Below are 25,684 nucleotides of genomic sequence, written 5' to 3' on the forward strand. Positions count from 1 at the left end.
TTTGTTTTCACTGTTAAAGAATGACCTCTTTGGTGAGTCGCTCTCTGGTTTCGGTCACTGTCCATTGATAAATAAAGCTTTAACCGTGCTCATATTCAATAAGCTGCCAACTTCTTTCAGGCCTCATTTTCAGGGAAGCTTGAATCCCTCTTGGCCTGTATCTGCTTTTCATTATGATGTTGTTGGTTACGGATTGTGTATTTGTAATCAAAGAGCATATCTAAATATTTGTTCTTTGATTTTAAACAGAGAGCTCTCCATGGCCACAGGTACCTAAGGTCTATTTTAATACCACACCCATTATAAAGCATGTTTTATATCAGCGTGCAGAGTTATGGTCTGATGGTATGATCTCTTGCCAACACTAATCCTAGTCTTTTAAGTGATACTGACTCTATTTTTCTTCATGCCACCTGTATAATATATCATTGCAGTGAGTTGATGTACTGATGTGAGAGGACTATACTATATTTTCACCTCTGCCCAGGAATTTAGGTTTTTCTGTGTGTTTTTTGTCTATCTATGAGCAGTATGAATCAACAAGGGCACATTTACTCATTTACTGTCATTTACTGGGGATGAAGGTTATCGTTAGATTTTCGGGACCTAGACAACACACTTTATTAATAAGGGAACTTAACAAAGAGCACTTCAAACTTTAAACACACAATATAATGCATTCCCTAGCCTCTTATCCTAATCTTTACCATCACAACTGAACTAAGTGCTTAACCCTGACCTAAGCCCAATTCAAACCTAACCCTTAAATCAAGTCTTAACCCTTAAACAAGCTTTCCAAAGTTGTGTGGACCAGCCACAATTTCCTCAGAAGGTCAAATGTCCTCACTAAGATAGGTTTGAATCAAAACGGGTCCTCACAGCCCTCTGAACACACACACACACACGCACAGTTCTTAGCTATCCTTGTCAGGACCGTGTACTGGCACCAGTTCATTGTTACAGGAGCCTAACCAAAGTCTAATCCCTTACTTTAACGAATTAATGTCTGGCTCCAACCTAAACCTAACCATAATTCATAACTTACAATGACTTAATCAGACTTAGGTCACTGTAACGACTACTTGCTCCGACATGGTGAGACCAATCAAAACGGGTCCTGAAGAGGTAACACAAATGGACACACACACACACACGCGCGCGCGCGCACACACACACACAGAGCAGCCCCTCCACCCTCATATCTCCCCACAGGACTGCCAGACCGTCCAGAGTTATTCCAGGAATGCATTGAACATGGCTGCCACGATGAAGGAGCAGAAGACGGGACTGCTAGAACTTCGTGTGACCGTGGACCGCTGGATCCGTGTGTTGGCCACGCTCACCGAGGACACGTTCACGGTGAATCCCGGCGAAGGCACCGAGGAGCCCACGAAGCCCAGCCCGAGTCCCGCCGGTGCTATCAACGGAGACCCCCCGAACCTCAGCTCGTCCCCGGTCCCGGAAACCATCACCAACGTGAAGCGCACCGTGCGAGTGACCAAGCAAGATGTTGGAGGACTGGGGATCAGTATTAAAGGTAAAAGATGACGGTTAAACTCGTGAATGCGGAGTCGGTGTCGTAGTAAAGTTATGACGAGGAGTTTGGGTGCACTTTTTTTCTTGTCAAGGACGTCGAAAAACATACACCATTTGACTTTTCGTATTACGGAGCTAACTGAACGTAAACGCTCGGCTGAACCATACAAAAAAGTACAATTTACCGTTTACTGAGTTGTGTCAGTGTCTATAAACCTGTCTTAACTCGCTCCTGATTCATTCAGTCGTGTTGTCTGTACAGTTAAAGCTGGCTCACTGTGTATGCCAGTGTCCCAGTCACCAGAAAAGGCAAGCTAAGTATACTGTGTGTGGTTGAACACATGCGTTTGTTACACATAATAAGAACCAGTTACATCATAACCCTGGTTTTGGTGGGGAAAAATTTCTCTCAATTCCATTGATAGGGTCTTTGCTCAGAAACACCTGTTGTCATAAATAAAGGTCTCTGTAGAGTTATAACTGATGACAGGCTCAGCCTGCAATATAAACCTTTGTTTCTGTTCTTATGAACTTATGGTGTCTTTGCTGCTCTAGGAGCGCAAACTATATATATTTGTGTTGTTGTTTTACACCAAACAAGACACCTGAGGAGGTTTTTGTGAGGTTTAGGACTGTCGTGGACTGACATTTTCAAAAAAATTTTGACGTTGAGTTAATTAGCTGGTCGGCAGATGAATTAGTAATGAAAACAATGAGTTTTTGAATCCCTATATATTGTTTTAATGGGAACATAACTCGAGATGTATGATATTATTGGTACGATATCGGCATTGGCAGATATTGGCTTTAAAATATATTATCAGATATCGTCAAATACGCAAAGATCCACCAATTAATGACTAAAATATTAGGCTGGATTAGCTGCTACCTCCTTGCTAGTGCCCCTACAGCTATATATATATATATATGTGTGTGTGTGTATATATATATATATTTATATATATATATATATATATATATACATATATATATATATATACATGTACAGTATATATATCGGTTTCCGTTATCGGCCCAAGCATTCCCGATATTGGCATATCAGATATTGGCAATAAGTCCAACATCGTGCATCAGTAAACATAACATTTTCTCACTAGTTTTTCACTTCTTCTTCTTTGATGTTTCATGGCAGTTGGCATCCATCATGTTGCATTACTACCTCCCTTCTCTTTCTTCTACTCTCTTTCCCTTGCTCGGGTTGGCTAGTTACATGTCCCCACTTGTTATACGCCAACACAGACATAAGCATGTTTGCATTTGTTTTTAAACTTCTAAAGAAAAAAGGTGATGGCTGGGTGGACCAATGAAGGGCAATGTAGAAACAGAATCAAATATATTGATATATATATAATAGAATATTTATATAGGCCTATAAACTGCCTTTTTGAGCTTTGACGAGCAGCTCACATGAATACAGACCCTGCTGCTACACACCGAGGTTAAAGCATGGTTGAGTTTCTCACAGGATTTCTCAGTGGGAAAAGGTTGTGACCTCTTTATATCTTACAAACCAGACTTGCATACCTGTGTTGTGTACTGTGCAGCGCCCGATGAAAGCCTTACCCTCGTACTGTTTCCACAACCTGCAGCAACAGGTCAATATCTCAGTGGAGATCTCAGTGTGAAGAAGACTGGGAGGGTGCAGCAGTGTCGAAGTTATGTAAATACAAAAGATGAAATGAATAGTTTCATGATAATGCAGTCTGAAATGAATTTCTGATTTTATATATAGTTCTTGGATATATCTATCTGCCTTTGTCATTAAGTCACTGTGATTACCTAACCTTGCAAAACGTGATGTGTTTGTTTTCTATCATTCAATGGGAGGTTTACATCCAGAAGAGGGAGTTTGTCACGTAAGAAATTTTTCTTTTCACTAGTAGCATCATGGATATAGCTGCACTCTCCTCTGCCTAACTATGTCCCGAGGAAGGTGCAGCTCAGAGGTCACTACAACTTCACTTCACTTAACTTCCAATGTCACTTCTTCTTTGATTACTTAAGAAATAGATTCTTGATCGGTTAAATTCTTAACAGCACTTAATCAACAAACAGCACATTATTAACATCCCTAATTAAGGCAGTGAAAAGTGTGGGGAATCATGAATCTGTATTCTTATATCTTTAAAGCTGCTGCCTCCTGACAGGTTCCCAGTTGATGTGTTTACAGGTTATCTGGTGGCCACACAAAAAATGCACAGGGCTGATTTTGATGGACAGCTGTAGAATTTCTTTACTGTCATGTTGCAAGTCATCGTAGCTGTTGGTGACACATGTTAATTTTTTTAGTTCCCACTCATTTGCCGCCACCACCATCACCACCACCAACAAAGCCAGCCTCTAATGACATAAATGTAATGTCCATCTCTGTGGAAATTGGTGGCTTTCAGAGTCAGACAGCATGTCATTAAAACACAGTCACTGCTGCCACCCTGCTGGCTTGACACTGTTGTGATGCCAGTTGTTCAAAGACAAACATGAAGCCAGGGAGGAAAAAGGGTGGAACAGTGTGATAGAAACAGAAAGCACAGAGAGCAACCAAAGTTGGAAAGAAAGAACGAAAGACATAAAGAAAGAAAGAAAAAAAGAAAGTCAGAAACACAGCAAAAGTTGGGGCTAGCAGACACCACATTGTGAACAGCTGAGCAGAGCAGTCCACAGCAGGCAGTTGTCATTGGCCAAAGATGAAAGCTATGTGGCTGGAAGTGAAGTACTCTGCTAGTGTTAATTTTAGGGAGCCCACCCCTGCTCACAGAAAAGCACAGAGGCAGTCAGCCTTTACTCTAGCATGTCTAAATTTAAGAAGAGAGCCTAGGAAATGAGGCTCCATGCATGTCGACAGGCCCACTGGTCAGTGAGAGGAGGAGTGTGCTAATGCAGACCTGGCCCTGGGCAAACTACTTGACTGTGATCTGCTGTGTTCCGCTGCAGTGATAGTCATACTGAAAAGTTTGCCTTAAACAGCTAACAGTTATATCTTATTTATGTAGGACTTGATTTGGGTTGGGAATTGTACATATATATGTATGTATATATATACATATATATATATATATATATATATATATATATATACATATATACAGTGGCAAGTGGCAAGTTAGAAATAATTTTTGCACTAAAACAGCTTGCACTGTATCAGAGTCACACGGTGAGAGACAATATTCAAATAAAATATGCGCAGCAGGCACATGAGGTTTAGTTTTTTGTTACTTGCCCAGTCTGAATTCTGATCAAACAAAGATGCACACAGTGGATTGAAAGAAGCGCCTCTGGGCATTCCCTCCCAACTCATGGAGCTGCAACTTTGCAGAGCCGCGATGAGAATGATGTGCCCTGGGGGAAACTGCGGCTCATGACAACAGTTCAGGCACTAACATGTGCGTTTTGATTTCATCAAGTAGATACCAAATTAGACGTATTGGATTCTTTTATGTTTCTGACTCTTTTGTTACAGATCAGCTCAGATGTGCAACCACAAGGTCAGGTGCATTGTTATGTAACAAGCCTGCAATTATAAATACTATATAATATTGTGGCTTTGGACATCAGAAATGTGTAGCCGTATTGTTTAGTTTTGTGTTGAATTTGTTTTTAGTTGTTGGAAGTGCTTCTGCTGATTTCTTTGAAAGGCGCTTCATCCACACACAAAAGTAGCAAAAAAAAACTACCTAATTACGAACATGTCAGTGTTGTACAGGAATATTCATTTACCTGTCATCTGTTGCTCCAGTGGCTCCACTACACCTCCGCTACCACTACACTGCTGTCAATAGAGTGTCAGGCTGCCAGCTGGTGACTGATGAAAAAAAAGGGGGAGGAAGGAAGGAAGAGGGGCAGGGATATGAGAGGAATATTGGCGGGATCAAGGGTTGTGTAGGAGTGGTAAGTACGGTGTATTGTCAGGAGTTTTTCGACAAAATGTCAAGGTTGTATATTCAGTGGTCATGTCAGTCAGATATATTTGACATAAGAAGTGAACCTGAAAGTATGTGAAGAAAGGAGTTGAATCTTAATGGAGATATGTTCCTGTTGGAACCCACTTTGGCTGCCCTATTGAGGTCAGACCCAAGTACTGTAGTTTTTCAAAGTAAAAGGTAAAAAACAACAAAAAACAACCTGTCACACATTCAAGTGAATTGGAAAGTGGTCTTACACTTTAATCCCACTCTACACCGCTTTGGAGCCATTAGTGTCATCCCCCCTAACTGTGCCACTTTTTTTTTCCACTTTCACCCTGTAAATAACTCAAAGATACACTGCTCACTTTTGTCTCTTTGTCCTGCTCTTTACTTTACTTTGAAAGTTTAAGCTGTGACTATTGCTACATTGCCAGCATTGGCATTAATGGCTGTTCACTTACTTTTCCAGAAAATAATATGAGTTGAGCTGAAAACGTCATAGCTTTAATTCATGGTCATCTAACGTCTTGTATACTCTTGTAAACAATAGCTCTTAGAAAGCTACCATTAGCTCTCAGAAAGCTACCATTTTCACCATGTGCTCAATTTGGAATTATAAGTGTTTTCTTTCTTTCTATAAGACAGTTAAGTCTTAAGTTAAAGTCAAGACAATATTTTAAAGTCCAGTTAACTGTCTTTGAATGTATTGTTTTCCAATTATTTAGTTGTTCACTGTTATAATCATACAAATATACAGTTATGTTTGTAGGCGATAACTGAAAACAAGTTTGCATTGAAGTGGAGTTGTGGTACAGTACAGTGAAAGAGGAGAGGTGACAAAGTAATGTGACTCACTATAGTTTATATACAAATAGAGGATAAAGGTAACCTGAAGGTCAGATAAGCAACTTGTGACTTGAAGGTATTTGAATTTGATCCTCAAGCTGGCAAATTTGGATGGGGGGATGAGTGAGCAGGACACAGCCATCACAGGATGCCAGACTATTAAAATCATTAGAATCACAAATCAAAATTTGAATTTTACTGTTTCTACTTCTTGTACTGGTAGAAATGTGTCTCCAAAAAGCTGTCAACAGTGGCCCAACGCGTAATCGCTGCATTCACTTTTTGATCAGTAACTTGATAAGTTGTCTTTTAACGGTGTATCAAATCAGGAAAGCTACCACTAGAACATGTCATTCCTGTGTTTGCATGCGTCAGTTTTGTCAACTGTTTTGCCTGCACTGACACATCAAATCCCAGCAGCACCAAGCTTCTCTGTATGTAAAGCAGCAGTCAAAGGTTCAAAAGGTGTGGTTGTACTGTTACAATGGATGCAAACACACTTGCATCAGTGTGAAACAGCAGGTTCCTCCGGAGACAAAGGTGAACCAACATTGTTTTTTGTTTTGTAACACAGGCGGGAGAGAGAACAAGATGCCAATCCTCATCTCCAAGATTTTCAAGGGCCTGGCTGCTGACCAGACGGAGGCGCTTTATGTCGGTGACGCCATTCTGTCTGTTAATGGTTTCGACTTACGGGAGGCAACACATGATGAGGCTGTGCAAGCGCTGAAAAAAACTGGCAAAGAAGTCATCCTTGAAGGTAAGGATTTTCCATTAAAAAATAAATAATCCATAAGAGGGTAAATACTTCGTCCAATATATTGTTGCTGTAGTATTACTATGCATACTTATTTTTGTTCATATTATATCACAACCCTCTCAAGAATGCATCAGTACAATAATAAAAAAAACTGGACCAGTACTGGTCAAAATCACTGCAGTGGTTATTAAAAAAAGGTGAGAGATGCAGGTTAAATCAGAGCTTTGATCAGACCCCTTGGAAACATCAAAATAATGAGTTGAACTGCAAGAGCAAAAGGAAACTCAGATTTCAAAAATATTGTTGCATTTCATACCCCTGAGCGTCCCACCATGCTAATGAGCAGTCTTTCTGAACATCAAATGCTTTTGACATTGACAGAAAGCACTTTAAGTTCATGCCAGAACTGCCAACTGTGAAGAACTTATGTGGTTAGACCTGCTGTGCCTAGGATGGTTTGCCAGTGGAGTCAGCAGGTGTTTGCAGGTGTTTTTCTCTCTTCTTGCTCTAACTCATTCTTCTTAGCAGAAGAAGACAGAGTGTGTGTACCTTTGTCTTGTTAGTCATCATTAGTTAGTAGTCATTAGTTGGGTGTGTTTGCCCGTCCTTAGTGTGTGCACTTTTGCACACACTTTTGTGAAACTGCATGGTGAATCAGTGTTGTGATCTTGTAGTAGAAGTTGTAGAGACAGAGAAATGGGATTAGGAGCAGTCTTCTCTCTTGCCAAGTGATTGCGTCACATGAATTCTGTATCCCCACCAAGCTGACAAAAGTGGAGTGATCATTTTACACACAGTTAATATCCAAAAAGAATATTTTGATCAGACACCATGAAGACTGACACATTTGAAGATTCCTTTATTAGTCTTTCCATTGAGCTGAATGTTCTCTCCGTCCAAGTCCATGTTTTAAGAAAACTCACCGCATTGTCTAACAGCACGCTTCAACTCACAGGTTCTGACAGTGTTTGCCTCCATATGAATGGATGTCAGAGTCAACTTGGAAACTTTGAGAAACACAAGCAGCACTTTTTCAAACTGAAATATTGCCTAAAAAGGGATGCACTGAGCTGCATGAAATAATATCACATAATCTTTCCATGTGAGCAAATGACTGTAAAAATAGGGTGCACTAAAACCAGAGTTTCCAGTTTTCCACTTGGCAGAGTGTCTGTGGGTCAGTGTGGACAGTGGGTTGGCATCAGTAACGGCTATCAGTGGAGCAGAAACAGTGAGAACTATAGCCAGGGGAAATCATTGTAAATCCCTCGTCTTAGTTGTTCGTAGTCAGGCTGACCTGCGTGGATATCACACAGCTCAACCAGCACTGCTCTGTCATCTGTCATGTCAGGAATCAGTTCATGGGTCCCCCTCTTCTCCTAGAGGACCTGATAGAGGATTGAAGAGATGGAAGGGGCTTGAAAGCTCGTTTAAGGAAGGAGACTGAATATGTGCATGTATTTGATGCCCTGCGATTCCTTTGTCTGTGTTTATGTGTAGATACCTGTCTGACCCAAAAATTACAAAAATGTAGTCCACAAATCTGTAGGAAACAATGATGACAGTTTTTGGTTAACACTGTGAGCTTTCCAGGTGCAGTTTTTGTCAGTTGATTTGTGCAAAATATTACTTATTCTGCACAAAACAGTACTTTTTTTGTTTTGGCATTTTATCAAGTTACTCAGCAGCCTGAGTTTAAATTCCTCTTGGCACCTTTTCACTATTAAAGGTCAGTGTTTCAGTCTTTCTAATGTGCACAACAACAAACAAGCAACCACTGCTGTGCTCAAGGCAATTTTATTGCTCTGTGGAATTCATAATACAAAAAACCTTGACTTGAGATCAAGGAAAAACTGATTTCATCACATTAAAATATCTTGAATATGTGAACAGCTGTACTTGAATCTATCAGATACTGTCAGTACTTGCTCAACAGTTTCAGGAGTTACACCTGGAGTAGCCTGGTTGCTTCGTCATTTCACTGCAGCAGGATTGTTTTCTCCTATTTTTTTTTTACTTCAGTGGAAGGCAAGTGACGAATAGTTAGCTTGGATTAAACAGATGTCTGCTGCTCACCTGACTTCAATACAAAGTTGATTGGACAGGAAATTCCTACACCTTTCTACAGTGTGTTTGTGCATGTGCGCTGGCTGAAATGCCCTACGCTTTAAGATAAGATAATCCTTTGTTAGTCCCATAATAAGTACATTTTCAAGAATACATTCAGGTATTATATTGTAAAAATATGACACAATCGGAGGATAGTTTATTGGGTTGTTTATAAATAGTTTATTAGGCTGTTTTAAATGGATAATATTAGGTAGCGTTCCCAGATGTGCATATTTCTCAGGTATTTCATAAGTCATATTATTTTAGTGATTCACACTGTGGCACAACAGTCAAGAGCAGAGGACAGAGTGTATCTCCCAGGTTTGAGTGTGAATGTTTGAAAAACTTCATCTGCAATGTTTCCCCAGACCTCTCACTGTAGATAATACTTTTAACATAATTGATCTGTTTGAAAGAATATTTTGAAAGAGAAGCTCTTCTCCTGTTCCTCTTCCTCTTCCTCCGGCATATCTTACATCAACACGTTGGAATGGAATAATCAATGTGTGTGTGTCTGTGTGTGTGTGAGAGAGAGAGAAGCACATGAGGAGGTCAGATAAATATAACAGGTCAGATGAAAACATAAAACCACAGCTGCTATCATTTCCTCCCAGGGACATTCACAATCACATTGTGTGTTTTTATGTATTGGCGGGAGAGCACATGCACTGTTTCCATATCTGCAAGAGAGTGTGTGTGTTGAATAGAGAGGCATCTGATTTATTGTCAAGCATGTGAGGAGAAAAGGACGAGAATGAAGAAGAGAGTTGCACAGGACACCTCTGCATTTTTCCATCTTTTTATGGAATCTATGAACATTAGAATTTCTTCATAATGGATATCAATGTGTTTATGTGCGAAGGTGGTTCATAGATGTCTCAGTTGTGAATATATCATCAAATCTGTTTTTATTTGTGCAAAATAACCCGAAGAATATACAAAGAAGCGTATTGATATAGTAATAGTTAGTAGTAAATGTTAATGAATGGATGGCTCAGTAGAGCAGTGTCAGCCTAGCTACAGTGCTGAAAACTAAGTTGTGGTAGTTTTTGTTTTCTTGAATTAAGTTGAGCTGTAGTCATTTCTAGCTTTTTTCAGTTCTAATCTTCTCAGGCTACATGGAATTCCTCTTAATTAGTGGATATCCCACCAGGAGCTTCACAGGTGGACCTAACTAAACCTGGGCACACTCATTTGTCCATCTGGCCCATCCACACACCTGGGCCACAATAATTGTGGCCAAAATCGTGCACAATCCTGTTTACACCAAAAGCAGTGTTTCCCCACGTCGTTCTGTTATATCAGCTCCTACACTTAGAACCTAGGGTAAAATAGTCATATCATTTCTCAGAAATATCAGTGGTACTCTATCACAGCTAAATATTTTACTGCCACGTGTTTAATTGCCAAGAGTCTTTGTACTTATGTCATTTTTTTAAAGCCCAAATATGATTAAATATAATTGTTCATGTTCATGTTCTCTCTGGGAGTTAGGTCAAGGTTTGTGAATATGACCAAATATGACTGATGTCTGATTATTTAATACAAAACCCCTGAATGAAATGGAAATACAATATAATGTTGAACATTTCAAGTACAACTATTTAACTGTCTGGTGATTAGATATATTATTTGGTGACAGTAGAAGTAGACATAATGCATTTATTTGATTTTGCCAGAATTTTGCACAATATTAACTACTAAAACTAAAATATTACCAAAACTAAAATATTAAATCTATGAATAGACTTAATGTTTTTTAGACAGCGCTGCTTAAACAAACCTTTATTTTGAGGTTTCCGTGTTAGTGACAGGAGTGAAAAGCACTGCTCCAACTCCTACTTAATATTTGAATCGTTTCAAATATAATCGTTTTTTCTTCATAAACAATTGCTGTGTCTTCACAGCAAGTAGGACAGGTGATTCAAATCAACGCTGACTGGACAATCAACATAGGCATAGACATAGAGTACATAGAAAGGCAATTCAGCAGAGACAATGCTTCCAGTTTCATGTATGCCTTAATTTTTAAATGTTTGTATTCTTATAATGTCTGCATTGTTTTTCTGAATGTTTTAATGCAATTGTCCATTCCCTTGTTGACACAGAGAGATCAGAGGTCTTTCTCAATGATGATGACAGATCTGTGTTCTTATTTCTGTGTTCATTTTGATTGCCCTCTGTGAGCTCACTAATTTGATTCACCTGCTGCACTTGTTATAAATATCAAGTGCAGCTGGGAGGTTTTGGGTTTGTTTTGGGGGGATGCAAGTAAGCAACATGTGCTGAGACAGAGTGAAGAAGTTAGAGCAGGGTGTGGGTCTGACATATTGTTATAATTTTTTTTTTTTTTTCAATTTGTTTTAGTTGTTGGACTCCTCAGTGTTTAAGGCCTTTCGCACCGAGTTCCATGAGTTTCATTATCTTTGAATATTAAGTGCAGTAGGTGCTGACACTGTGGTTGCACTTTTGATGGTATTTAACTACAAGTATACCTATGCTGACTATATTGTTTCTGTACTTACTTTTAAATGGTCAGAATGTGGAAATTAAACCAGAGCAAGCAGAAATGTCTGTCAAGATTGCCTCAAGTGACATTAGATTTGATACGGTTCATTTGTGTCTGTCAGTGCTCTTAACAAGAGCTCTAACCCCAAACCTTATCCCTCTCTCTTGGTCTCTGTCAATGACACACACATATGCACAGCTCATGCTTTTGTGTGCATAAAAATCCCTTTACTCAGAGCATGTCTTTTTTTGCATGAATAGATATGTGTGCTAATATGCAACTGCAGCACAGAGCTCTGTTTCATGTAAAACACTCAGTTTTGCAGACCACAGATCAGGGATAAAAATGCTATTATCATATCCGCAAATCAAGTTCTTCAAGGACGTGTGGATATTCAGTATCTCCTCAAACAAAGATAAATACCATATTTTCATACATACTGTATTCTGTTGCCTGGAAAAGTTACTGATTTATGGAATATAATGACTTTGGGGAGTAAGGTTTAAACATTTTCCCCCTGGACACAGTAGTCATGAAAGCTTTTAATAATCAAAAAGTAAAACGTTTGTCATGCTAGATTGGCTCAGACAGTTGTTTGCCCTCAGCCACAGAGGCTCATCCTGCTGTCTTTGCTGACTTTTTTTTTCCAAATGGAATACATCTTCTTTTCTTTTTTCTTTTAAAGAAAAAAACATGCCCATTAACATAGTCACAATGTTATCCGTTACAAATAAAACAACTTCATAAGTGGAAGACCAATTTAAGTCCTAGATTGGACAGGCCACTTTTTTGCCAGTGTAAATTTGCATATTTTTTTCAATGATCCACTGTGGACCATGGAACATCTGACATTTCATGTGTTGTGCGATGTGTCTATGAAGATTTAAGAAAGGAAGGAACCTAACCAGAACTGTGTGCATGATTTGAAGAACCTTTCTGCTGTGAGGTGGCTCCTTGGGTACTTTCTGTTCAGATTGTAAAACTGTTTCGAGGCAATCTATGTTTGTAATGTTGAGCTATATAAATGTATTTGACTTAACTTACTAGTGCATTAAGCAAGCTGGGTGATACAGTAATGTCAATGACATGCATGTACTAAATTAGCTTATTAAAATCTCCTCGCTCTTTCTCTTGTGACAGAATAATTATAACTCTGAAAATAAACCTTTCCCTTAGCCTTACTGAATGCCTCAGACATTTTATATGTACCTGCATGAGCTCAGGGCTCTCTTCTTCTCTCCTCTTCTCTGTCTTTGTTAAACTAAAGTCTGAAGTGATTTTTTTCTTTTTAACTAAAGATGGAAACATTTTTTTCCTTGGTTTGTCTTTGTGAATGAGTCTGGCCGGAAAAACAAAATCAGTTTTTCCATTGTGCTGTGGCTGGAAATATCACAAACACACATTAATAGGTGTTGTATTAGAAGATACTGAGCATACTTGGATTATCTAAAAATGGTTAACGGTGGGAGCACCATTAGAACATCTGGTCCTTTTTTACGTACAATACATTGACCTAGATAAATTAATACCCTCTCTCCTTTTTTGCTTGGCCTGGATGGACTGCTTTACTGGTCGAAATATCTTCATTTCAAATTTCATATACTACAGATATTGGCAGGCTATATTAGGAAATACCTTTAACCTATTTAGGACACATGAAGGTGTCCTAAATGGCAACAAAAACATAGCTTTACTAAAACCCAACTTTCCCTCAGACCCTTCTTTCTCTGTGGTGTCAAGTTGGCTTAACAGGCCCACACTGAAACCTGCTGCCCCAATCCAGGGCCCCTGATAAATTTGAGGCCCAGTCTTTGTGCCACTCCTCCCACTTCATTACATACTTTGACTCCACTGAACCGTCTCACAGTATTGTGCAGAATGTGCAAACTAAGGACAGAGGGAGGAAGTTAACACAGTTGGTGGCTGTATATGCAGCCATAAATTGGTGAAATACATTTTATATACTATTATTATATTATATATTATATTATACTATTTGTATTAGGGATGGCTCAATACAGCTTTTTCATGTCCGATATCGATTCCGATATTGCAACTTAGAGTATCTGCCGATACCGATATCAATCCGATACCTTCTTTTCTCCTCTGTTAAGTTGTTAATAAAAGATAATTTGTATAGATGTACTTTGCTTAATATGGACATCTAAAAACACTATCTTCAAACTGTGCAACAAATATTCTGCTCCCCTAAATGAAGAAATAAAATAGCCCATGATTTGCCTAAAGCCATAAGTTCTTTATTTAAACTTCAAATCAGTGCAAACTACACAACTTCACATGTAACCTCTGGGGTTGAAATGTAAAACATCCATATCAAACTAGAAATAGAATGGACTCAATTCCAATGTTGCATTAAAGGCTATAGGACATATATCTGCTTTAAATGACTGCTAACTTTAAATAACTGTCACAAACACTTGCTTTTACATTCCCTTCTGACATGAGGCGCAGATTCTTCATCAGAAATATTAACATTTCAGCCTTTTCAGCTGTCAATCTGCTCCTTCTTTCATCAATAATAATGGAAGCTGTGCTGAAGAGCCTCTCGCAGCGTAAAACTCGAGTCTACCCACTGTGCTGTCAGGCTTAGTAGGGACATCGGACACAAGTTTGAGCTCCAGATGACAGTTGTTAAACTGTGTCAGTGTTTTCCAAACATTTCGAAATGAACTCGCACACTTCTTTGTACTTAAGTGGGACAGCCGTATCAGAAATGAAATTGGCAACTGATAACGAGACTCTAAATGTTCAACCAAATGCGAAAACCCACATTTTCGACCACGGAAAGTGGCTGGTCATCTAACAAAATAAATTCAATGACCTTCTCCGTTATCACCTTTGCTTTGTTGCTGTCTGGGGGGAGTTTCTCACGCTTCAGTATTGTTTCCTGTCGAGGCTCATTTTTCTTCTTCGCACTTAATTAAGTTGGTGGTGTTGTAATGTCCAGTGATGCTGTCAACCCTTGAGACACTGGCGTTGCACGAGTTGCATTCGGCTGTATTACTTTGTCCTTCCTTGCGTGCAAAGTAACTCCACACAGCTGACATGCTAAAATTGCTAGGCTGTCACTCACGACGCTCTGTTTACACATGCTGCAGCGGCTGCGTCTCTGTTTATGGCACGTCGCGCTACAGCGCCTGCTGTTGCTGAGGCGATAGTGTCTTACGGCATGTCACGGAAAGTGAAAGTTAAGATTTTTTTTGTACTTAGGTATCGGATCGGACGGGCTATATTTATTTATTTAAATGGTCGATCCTGAGATTTTGACCAATATCGGAGCGATAGCGATCCTGAGTATCGTATCGAGCCACCCCTAATATATATTGCCTACTTGTGTGGCATTGGGCATAACCAAGTCAAAATCCTGGAGGAACTCCTCCCACTTGCCAAGGATAGAGCCTGCCTTACACTAGGAGATTTTCAAATCTGACTCGACCACAAATACAAGAAACTGTTTTAATCCAGAGAAAAGCAAAGACTAGACGATCCAGGATGCAGGACCAAACGATTTCAGGATCTCACAGAAACTCGCTCGATTCATTTTGACTTCAGAATATAAACAGTCATGGAGGCAGACTGTCGGTGTCGTCAGTTCATAGCTGTGTGTGTGTGTGTGTGTGTGTACGCAATGTTTTATGCGGAATCAACTTGGCTTGTACAAGTTACAGTTCCAAACAAAAGTACACCACACCCGTTTCCTGGTCAACTCACTCACATTGGTTTTTGCAGGGTTGTGCTCACTGTTTAGTCTATCTATATCAAACATGTTTAATACTTATGATTTGAAATCGGGAGGACTCTGGTGCATCCGATGATGTTAAAATTGCATCTGCTAACCCCTCAAACTACAGGATAATTTAGCCAGATAATCTGTTAAAATTGGACTGAAAATGTGGCCAATTATCTTGTGTGGGGCAGGCTTTAGTGACAAAACCATCAGAATATCAACTGCTTCAGCCATAAGGAGATATAATTAACCACAGATACATTAAAACATAATGAATAGTAGGGCCATGTCGCAAGCTTGTTTGCCTCACAGCAAAAAGGACCAGTAAGTTTGGATGTTTACCACGTGTGCACACGGGGTCTCTCCAGGTACTCTGGCTTCCTCCCACAGTGCAAGAACATGCAGAGGTTAACTGGACACTCTGTGTGAGTGAGAGTGAATAGTTGCATGTCTCTGTATGTTGGCCCTGCCATGCTGAGGCTCAGAAGTCACACAGCAGGTGACCACATTGACTCACACTGAGCAAATATACAGTAAATTAACCTGTGAAAGGGAAATTAATTAATATTTCCTGCAGTTAGGAAACAGATCTCGAGGAATAGAAAGTTAAAAAAAGTTATATAGAGAAAAGAAAATGTCTGCAGACAAATTTTCATTCTGCTCTTGTCCTCTGCCAGATCCTGTTCAAGTTTCCTTCACTTTTACTTTGTTGAATTAGGATAATTAACTCTCCTGACACACTGTGCAAAGTAATCAAATCTGCACTTTGGCAGTATGTGAATTAGTTTAAGTCTGATTCAGTGTACTCTGCCCCTGTCAACTTGGCGTTTGTCCATGATTTAATGAGATGGGATATGGGAACGATAAACGTATCTAAATCATCCTGAACAGGCAGAATGTGGTGTGGCTGACTTGCACTGCCAGAGACACACATTAATCAGCAAAACACTGGGGACACATAAACGCAACATTTATTATGAATGCCACAAATACGTATTCAGAAAATATAAATAAAATGAGGAGCTTGTATCCTCTTGTTTTAGTTTCACAGGCTGCAATTATACTTTTATTTTTAGTTTTAGTCCCTCTTTAGAATCATTAAAGCAATACAATAAAGCTCTGAACTGCACTCTACCTGCATATTATTGAACAGACGACAAAGCCAGCAACCAGCCAGTGAGCACAACTGCCAAAAGGCCAAACTTTTTGTGAAAATTTGGTAGACATTGAAAATGTCCAATTGCTGACACATTTACTAAATGGTCTCTATAATGGGGTTTTGTCTGTGTGAACAGCTGCTTTTTGACAAAGCCCATATTCAGTTATAAAATATGCACTGTCAAACACATTTGTGCGGTTTCTAAATTAAAACAAACTATATGTGGCTGTGAAAACTGATGAATAGTGAAGTTAATTCAGTAAATCTATTAAAATATGTGGAATCCACTTTAACTACTCTAAAACAACCCCCTTCTCATGCAACATCAGGTTTGATTGGCAGAGTCATTAAGGTCGCTCCTTGGCGACTTTCCTCGTTTTACTTCTGTTGATGTCAGTGTATTGAACTAAGTGTCCCTTGTATTTATTAGAGTTATTTCTGACAATGTTTTGTCTTACGACATATTTTCTTGTTGGTGGGGCAACATTGGGACATTCTTTGCCTGACATGGTTTCCAGAGCCAACCACATGCTTCTGAGGTCGCTGTCTGGCCAATGACATTCCATCTGCTCCCACGGTAACCGGGGTGAGGGCGAGGAGGGGCTCGTGTTTAGCAGCAGTTCAGTCTCTAACAAGCAAATAACACCCTTTCATTACCAAACTACCATTACACTGTTGAGGTTCGTTTTGTGTGGTTTTTATTGCCTTGTTGTGACCTTGTCTGTTAACATAGAGCTAGTTGGGACAGTAGCGCTTATCAGGACACAGTGTGGTCCTAAGGAGGCAAAGCAGAATCCTGGTTATGGTTAAGTTTAAGGTTTTCAATGAGTTAAAGGTATGAAGTTTAGGTGTATCATATTACTTAAATCCGAATGACCAGTGTATAGCTAAAGATAATCAGCACATTACCGCACATTGGCTTTGAACTGTTAGTAAAACATGTGTTTTAGCAATTTGGTGTTTCCTGGGAACTCGAAAAGAGGGAAGAAATCTTTTCCAATGGTAGTTATGTAAACAGTGTCATGACTGAATTGGCTGGAAAGGATTTGTGAGGTTCAATGTAAAGGCTGTATCAGGAAAAGCTTAGTGGTGGATTCTGCAGAAGAAGCAAATAAAACCCTCATATGCACACGCACACACACACTGTACAAAAGTAGTTTCACTGGCTGCCAGATAAGCTTAAGTAATAACAGTGCCATCTCAGCTAATTTTAGCTCACTATTGAATGTGCCACCACCACTGATGTTCGTGGCAACATATCTGGCTCAGCTTAGCTGCATGTCTGTGCGACATGGATCACATACATAAACTCGGTCATACATAATAAAGTTTTAGTACCTACAGCCATGCTTGTATTCTACTTTAAACAATGACTGAGACATCCATGTCTCGTACAGATAACAATCAGTAAAGTGGCAGTTCCATCTGGCTGCAGTGTGCCGCCACCCACCAGTAAACTTTTTGGAAAAATGTTTTTTTTCTTTTCTTTCCACAGCCAGTGTACTCAAAGGGTTTAGCAGTTCTTACAAATGGCTTCCACATGAAACAATAATACATGCATTCCCATCCAGTCTTGTGGTCCTGGCCTGCTGTATTGACACTGGTCACATTCATTTTAAATGGTCTGGGTCCAGCAGCAAGAAATGAGTTGGCTTCCCCATGGAACACACATCAGCGGATTGGCACACGAACAAATGGACAGAAGCTAATTTCCATGAAACAGTACACATGCATGTTGACAGTTGCTGGTATACATTACTTTCTCGCTGCTTGATGTGTTTTCTCAGTGCACAGTCACATTCCAACTTAGTCTGTGTTTTTTAACAAGTACACATTTTCTTGTTTCATTGAGTGTTGCAGCGTGCATGAGATGAGTATAAAGTAAGGAGAGAGCACAGCTTTCAGTACATTGTGCTGCAGAATAGACACCCAAGTCGGTATCATACTACTGCCCACACAGTGATATTTGCATGTGGTCTGTTCAAGTATAAATAAGTGTGGCATTTAACTCTTAATCTTAATGTGACTTTGTACATCCCAGGAAACGCACATGACAAGGGTGTTGTTAAACCAGCAACGAGTGTGTGTGTTTTTGTGACCTTTTATTGTAGCAGAAAGTGAGTACATTTTCCTTTTGCAAGTTTGTTTTTGGAAGTTTCTTTTGGTGTATCAACTCTTCGGTCTCTTTGGTCCAACCTGATTTTGAACAAAGTGGTAACCATGACACCACACCATGAGATTTTAATCTCCATATGACTTCCAAGTAAAAAGGTTTCCATGATTTTCCAGACGTACCAACCCTAGCTTTTCCACCCAATGGTGGAAGCCCCATCTCTCACTCATTATCCTGTGCTCTTGACTCTTTTGGTTACCTTCTGGATACTTGTACTGTGCAAGACGAGCAATTCACACTTCCACAGTGAAACCAGAGCCCTGCCTTCAGCTTTCAACCTCATGCCTTGCCGTCTTCTCTGGGCTATTTTTACTCCAGCAGTGGCTACTTCTTCCAAATTGGTACGGCAGCCAACTGAACTGGAGTTGGGTTTTTATATGTGAGCGTGTAGTGTATGCACATATTACATTTTTAATCACTTAATGTCCATAGAGTAGGCTATATCACCTATTCATTTTGTATTACATCAGTTATGCTGGAGTCTTATTGTTTTATTGTGGCTCATTGTTGGGGTTTGACTGCTTTACTTTGCAGTGGTTTAAATATCTTCAGTGGCCTTTGTTGTCAAACTCTCCATCATTTAATCTATATTTTCAATATTGCTGTATAATACTAACAATAAAGTAACCAAATTGGTCCAAATTCTTTACAAATGTGGGTCACGTGGATTCAGGATATGGTAAAATCATCAGGATACAGTCTCAAATGTAAGGGGCAGCACCTTTTCGTGGATGACATATTGGACATGAAAATGGTTTAACTGTAGACTGTCTACACATGCGCTTTTGAGAACTTCATGTTTTGTATAGTTATGAATGTGAAGTTCTTGTTTTTGTTAAATACAACTGAACTGTCAGCACTTATCGCCACAGTAAACTTATTGCATAGCACAACATTGTATCATAATTCCAGTTGTCATTACTGGAGGAAATGAGGCAAAGCTATTTTAAAGTAATCTAGTTAGAGTGTAAAACAATATGAACTAGAGTTGGATTTCTTTTTACACATCCTTTGTTTATACACATTGTTTTCTACATGTAGAGCTGGAGGAAATTGCATCTGCTCAGCAAAAAAACAACTGTTCACTATGTCATTGAAAATAAGTAGCAGTTCTTATTTTGGCAAATGATGGGTTTTCATGAGAATAATACGTAGTATGTAATACACCTGGTTATATTTGGCATGTTAGATGATTTTCATTATAACAGCAGCTACGTGATGGAGAAATCCTTCCACCTTTTTGAAGCTGCTCTTAGGAACTCATTTCTGAAGCTAGAGGCTCCATATTCATATTCCTAATTTTTCTCTCTCCCTCCTCTTTTCCATCCCCCATATTCTCACTCTGCTTCAGTAAAGTACATCAAGGAGATGTCAGCTTTCTTTAAGAGCTCCGGGTCTCCTGGAGCCACCCTCCCGTGGGACTCTCCCCCCGCGACACCACAGAGGGGCACTGAGCTCTCCTCCCCTGAGGTGAAGGAGCCTCGCAGCATCCCACTGAAGGTGTGCCAGGTGACACGAAAACAGTGCCCCCCAGACACAGAAAACAGGTACTAGTTAATCGCTTCAAGTAATATTTGGTAACATTTATGTAATCTGACGCTCCTCCCTCCCTCCCCCTCTCCTGGCCATGTGCATTTGTTTTCAACATACCATGCTCGAACACAAGCCAAGCCCATGCCAGTCGGCATCCGTTTTGCATGCATCTGTGTTTTTTGAATTATTGCCATTCCAAAAAATCCGGTCCGATGTTTGGTCGTGTGTGGCCTTTCACTCTTTTTTGCCAGCTCTGCCATCATGAGCTTCTAAAATAACACTGTCGCTGCCTTGATCTTCTAGCTGGTACATGGCTACAGGGTGTGGGTGTGTGTGTGTGTGTAGTGCTGTGAAGCAAATTTGTGTTTCTTTCATCCGCTAATAAAAGATAGAGGGCGTGATCCCTGCAACAAGCCATTTAACTGTCACTGTAGGGTCAAAATCCTGCATAGTTCTGCTTTAACACTAGAAACTTCAGCTTTTTCCTCTCTTTGCCATGTGCTTTTTTCCCACCTTCCATTTTGTCTGCTTGATCACTCTCCCTTATCCCTTATCTCATCTGTTAGGTATTTCGAGGTCATTTCATCCAACAGAAAGAACTCTGTATTTCTGCGGGCAAAAGACCCAGCCATGGCCCAGTCCTGGTACAATGGGATCCAAGCTGGCGCTGCCAACCTTTTACCACGAGTGAAGCAGGAGATGAAGAACATGCAGCCCGGCATGGACGTGAAACATGTGGGCTGGATTGCAGAGCAGGTATGCAAGAATCCAGCCGTGTGTGGTGTTTACTGCAGATGCACCACTCGTCAGTTGAGCACATAATGGCAGACCAAACAAATTGTGACAAATAATGTCAGTACACTATCATGCCTGTTCTGTATAACATAATGTATGCATCATGTTATATACAAATGCAGGGCGATAGGGCTCGCTCTGAGACATTGTGGAGAGCTTTCGCTCCTCGTTGAGCTTGTAATCATGGAAATTGCAAACCAAATATCTGTCTCCATATGTGTAGGATTTTCAGGCAAAGAATGAGCTATCTTTGAAAGTAAATCTGCAGAGTCACCTTTAGCTGGATGTTTTCAGCTACTAGCTGCCATTTGGGTCCTAACCAACTTGGGTTGAATTCATTGTTTCTTGCTGACAGTTATACATTTTCATTTACTGATAATCATCAATTACTGAGTTGAATTGTTTGTTCATTGTTACACATGTCCACTGTGCAGGTGTCTCAAGGTCCAGAAAGACCAGTACTGGCTGTGTTGACTGACAAAGACCTGCTCCTGTATCCTTCTTTGCCTGAAACCAGAGAGAGCCTCAGCAACCCCACCAAGAGTCACCCACTCATCACCACCAGGTTCATGCACTAATGACTTTGTACACACATACACCACATACAGTGGCAGATTCTTATTATTATAATAATAATACATTCACATAACAAAACATATACTTTCGTAGACTCAATAGATGTGTCCTCCACCCAGCGCTGAGTTAACTCGCCTCATGGTTTATTTCAGTTTAGTCAAAAACACATTTTCTTCTTTCCATATACGGACTGTTGGATGATTTGCCACATATCGTCAGTCATTTGGAAGACATGAATGGAACCAGGACCAGGATGAGTCATGGGTTTTTCCTCCCTTCTGTCTCTCCTGCGCAATCCACGTCCCACTTTTCATCCCTTTTTTTTTTTTAGGATCACACCAACACATATGCTTTTTTATTTGCTGTTCTGGCCCAGTTTGTTCTGTATAAATTTTATTTTATTTTTTTTCTCACTCTCTTCTTTTCATAAACTCCCTTCTTTTTTAGACTGGTCCACTCTGGCCCAGGAAAAAGTTCCCCTCTCCTGGACTCTGAGCTGTCTTTTGGCCTGCGTTCAGGCACGAAGCAGGGCGTGGAGACACATGTGTTCAGGGTGGATTCTGCCAAGGAGCTCTCCACCTGGACTCATCTGCTGGTGGAGGGCTGCCACAGTGCTGCTGAGCTAATCAAAGAGGTCACCACAGGTACAGACGCAGAGATTCTCGGACTCTCCACTTCTCCGTTTGTGGCGCAGTTTCTCCACCTACCATGCAGAAAATACACGTTTTGTTCCAAAAAAAATCTGAGGATTTGATTGCTTTGAGTATGACTGTTGATGGTACAACCAGGCTTCATGTCTCTCTGGAGTCAGCCCTGTGAAAAAAGGTTGTGTAAAATGAATAACAAACATTTATTTATTAGTTTAGTTAGCAGAGACAGTGTGAAGCGTATTTTCTCTACCTCCCACCCATGTGTGGTCGCCGGGCATGAAATTGACGATGAATATGATCTAATTTGTCATTTTCTATCACATGCAACAAATAAATAAGTAAACGAATATATAAATACCTTCATTAAAAGTCCAAACTTAAGTGTTTTGATATATGGTCTGTAGGCAAAACATTGTTTCTATATCTTTCACTATAAAATTCTTCCAAAACAGTGTTCTTTGAATGAACTAAAAGAAAATAAGTTGTTTTTGTTTTCTGTTTTTGAGAGCAATGCAATATAAAATGCCCAGATTAGTAATTTGGATTGAATGTAACATGGTGCTCCTCCTATTATATGCCTATCATTGACAGCTCAGAATCTTTCTATTTAGAAATCGGTTTCTATTGAGCAGAAAAATGGACATATAATGTTTCACAAAGCCAAATGAGACGTGGTTTATTCTGTAAACAGTTTTAAAAACACCATTTCAAGGCTTATCTTCTTCGGAAGAATGTCTCAAAGTCTGCGGCGTTCTACTGGGTTTGTTTATAAAACATTTCAAATGAGCTTAATGAGCTGCCTGACATTTGTCTTTCTGATGTAGCATATTTATAGTCCTATAAGCCTTTTATCTGCACTGAGTAAAACACAAATCTCTTCTTTTCATTTATTTCATTTATTTTATAAAAGTAAAATCAGGTCTGGAAACTTTATGTTGCCTTGGAAAAATGGCTTTAATTCACATTCAGTGTTGTACACACACAGTGACCTCTGCTGGTAGCATGAGGTGGTGCACAGTTGTTCAGCTTTAGACAAGTGTTACACAGGATATAGCCAATCATTTTAATCATTACTGTAACACTGAGCTAAAAATATAAAGGTCCTTCTTTGTGGTGGCTCTGGGTAACCTCCGTGTTCTCTCTCCACCACTACGGCAGCCTGTAGCTGGAATGGAAAGGATTGCACTCTGGGCGTGCACATCGATGAAGGCTTCACGTTATTCACAGAGGAGATGGGCGTCAGGAAAAGTGTTCTTCTCCACCAGCCCTTCGAGCGGCTCAAGATGTCCTCAGACGACGGTGTTCGCATGATGTTCCTTGACTTTGACGGCCTCGAGACTGAAATAGTAGGTCGCCATTTTGCCATAGGACTTTCTCATCATCATCATCCATATGAGCTATTTTCTTAATAGGTCAGGATTATCTTCAGCAGACACTGGTCTATTTGAATCTTGTTTTGTAACTCCCTGCTCCTCCTCCTCTCTCTTTTATTTCAGCAACTGGACCTCCACTGTTGCCCGAAGACCATAGTCTTCATCATCCACTCGTTCCTCTCTGCAAAGGTCAAGCGACTTGGCCTCCTGGCATGAATGTTCCTGAATGTTTCTGAGCAGCAACAATAGGGTTATTGAGTGAATCACAGCCCAGAACACTGAAAGACCCCAGAGGATTGTGCCTAGGAGAAGATGTTTCACATTTCCTAGGCCTCTAAAGCGATCACGGTCTCTAGTCAGGCATCTCCTCGTCTTTTTTTTTTTTTTATCATTGGAAAAGGAAAAGTGCAGCAGTGATGGACCTTTTTGTTGAACGTTTAGTCATGAGGTAAAGAGAGGTTCTTACTGGTGGCGTACGTCAGCAGCCATGTAAGGGGACGTGACTTCTGTCAAGTCTGCCGGGTTCGCTCGCCAAACACTTTGTTACGGGAAAAAACTGTGACAGCTCGCATCTTAAAGTTTCTCGGCTTGAAGACTCATTCATTTGTTGTTCGCCCCCATTGTTAAGATTTGTTTTGTTGGATGAGTCACAGCAGGGCTTTGTCATGATCACGCTTTCATCGTCAGTCTTTGCTTCATGTGCCGTGAGCAGTCACACAAATGTTTCTCGTCCTGATTGATGTTGGACAAAATAGTGTTTTTAATGAAGGCAGCTTCAGCGGAGTGACAGGACGACATGACTGATCACTGCATAATAGCGAGACAATAGGTAATGATATGCTGTTTATGTGGATACCTAATTTGCCTTTACCCTGAATGTTCATGGAAGAAGCAACGTGTTGTTGTTTTTGTGGCGACAACTTTAAATGGAACATCAGATACTGTATACGTTTCATTGCAGCTGAAAACCCTTGTTTATTTATTCCTAGGTTACTACCCTTCTCCTCTTTTCAGCATGCTAATAATCCATAGTCTAGACAGAAGACTAACAAGAGGATGTTAGGATATTATTAATAGTTCATTTTATTGCATCTTAGCTTCACCAATTCATGAGTTTAAAAAAGGAATGATCCTAACTACACATGTCCTTTGACAGTGTGAAAAAGCCCTTGTGTGTGTTTTTCTTTGGCGTTCTGTCAACAATCGTATGATCATTTATGAATGATGAAACGTTGGCTGTAAGAACGGACGTCCAGCTGAGCTTCTTCCTTGTGGAATAGCTGTCACGTTAAATATTGAGTTAAGCTTTTGGTTTAAAAATACTTGCGCTTTTGTTTTTAGAACGCTGATGGATTATGGCCAACATTTACATCCATTAATTTAAATACCTTATGAAAGATGTTAAATTGTTAATGTGTTTTAAAGTGTGTGTGATTATTCTTTTCCTTTTATTATTTCAGTGGAATATCCACATTTTGGGGCCTTCACTCTCTCTCTCCTCTGTTTCTGTCCAACACTAAACAGACTTTTATTAATATATATTTCAAAACTAAAACAAATGTTTGCTTTAAAGAATAAGATGCGTTGTATATTCTTATTTAAACAAAGGTGTGCCTTGCAGGGTTGTTTGTATATAAACATGTAATAAACTTTATTAACTTTTACTCTAAATGTGTATTATTGACAAAATGTAGATTAATGTCAATTTATTTGCTTTGCATAACGTTGGATTCATGAAAAGATCATGTGTAATATGGAAGTAGATGATTGTCCGTCTGTCTCACATGAACAATATATTTTAGCAACCTTGTGGGTAAATTAACTGATAGGTCAAAGGTCACTGAGATCACAACTCACCTTATGCACATGATGGAAATAAATAAATGATTATATCATTCTGTACTCTACTGGATAAAATGACACATTTGACAAGTTTTAAAGGGACAATTTTTGATATGTTCATGTTTTTCTTTCTTTAAAAAAGAAGAGCATGT

General features: G+C 39.7%; 1 protein-coding gene across 1 annotated transcript; it reads left to right on the forward strand.

Moving 5' to 3' along the window:
* The first annotated feature begins 1,196 nt into the window (after positions 1-1,196).
* On the forward strand, positions 1,197-25,354 carry snta1 (syntrophin, alpha 1). Its single transcript, XM_044037215.1, has 8 exons — positions 1,197-1,537; positions 6,880-7,065; positions 20,115-20,310; positions 20,863-21,052; positions 21,526-21,656; positions 22,115-22,311; positions 23,476-23,663; positions 23,814-25,354. The coding sequence occupies exons 1-8, from the start codon at positions 1,255-1,257 to the stop codon at positions 23,904-23,906; spliced, it is 1,464 nt and encodes a 487-aa protein (XP_043893150.1). The 5' UTR covers positions 1,197-1,254; the 3' UTR covers positions 23,907-25,354.
* The last annotated feature ends 330 nt before the right edge of the window (positions 25,355-25,684 follow it).

Source organism: Solea senegalensis, linkage group LG11, assembly GCF_019176455.1.
Source record: "Solea senegalensis isolate Sse05_10M linkage group LG11, IFAPA_SoseM_1, whole genome shotgun sequence".
In the NCBI taxonomy this organism is placed as follows: domain Eukaryota; kingdom Metazoa; phylum Chordata; class Actinopteri; order Pleuronectiformes; family Soleidae; genus Solea; species Solea senegalensis.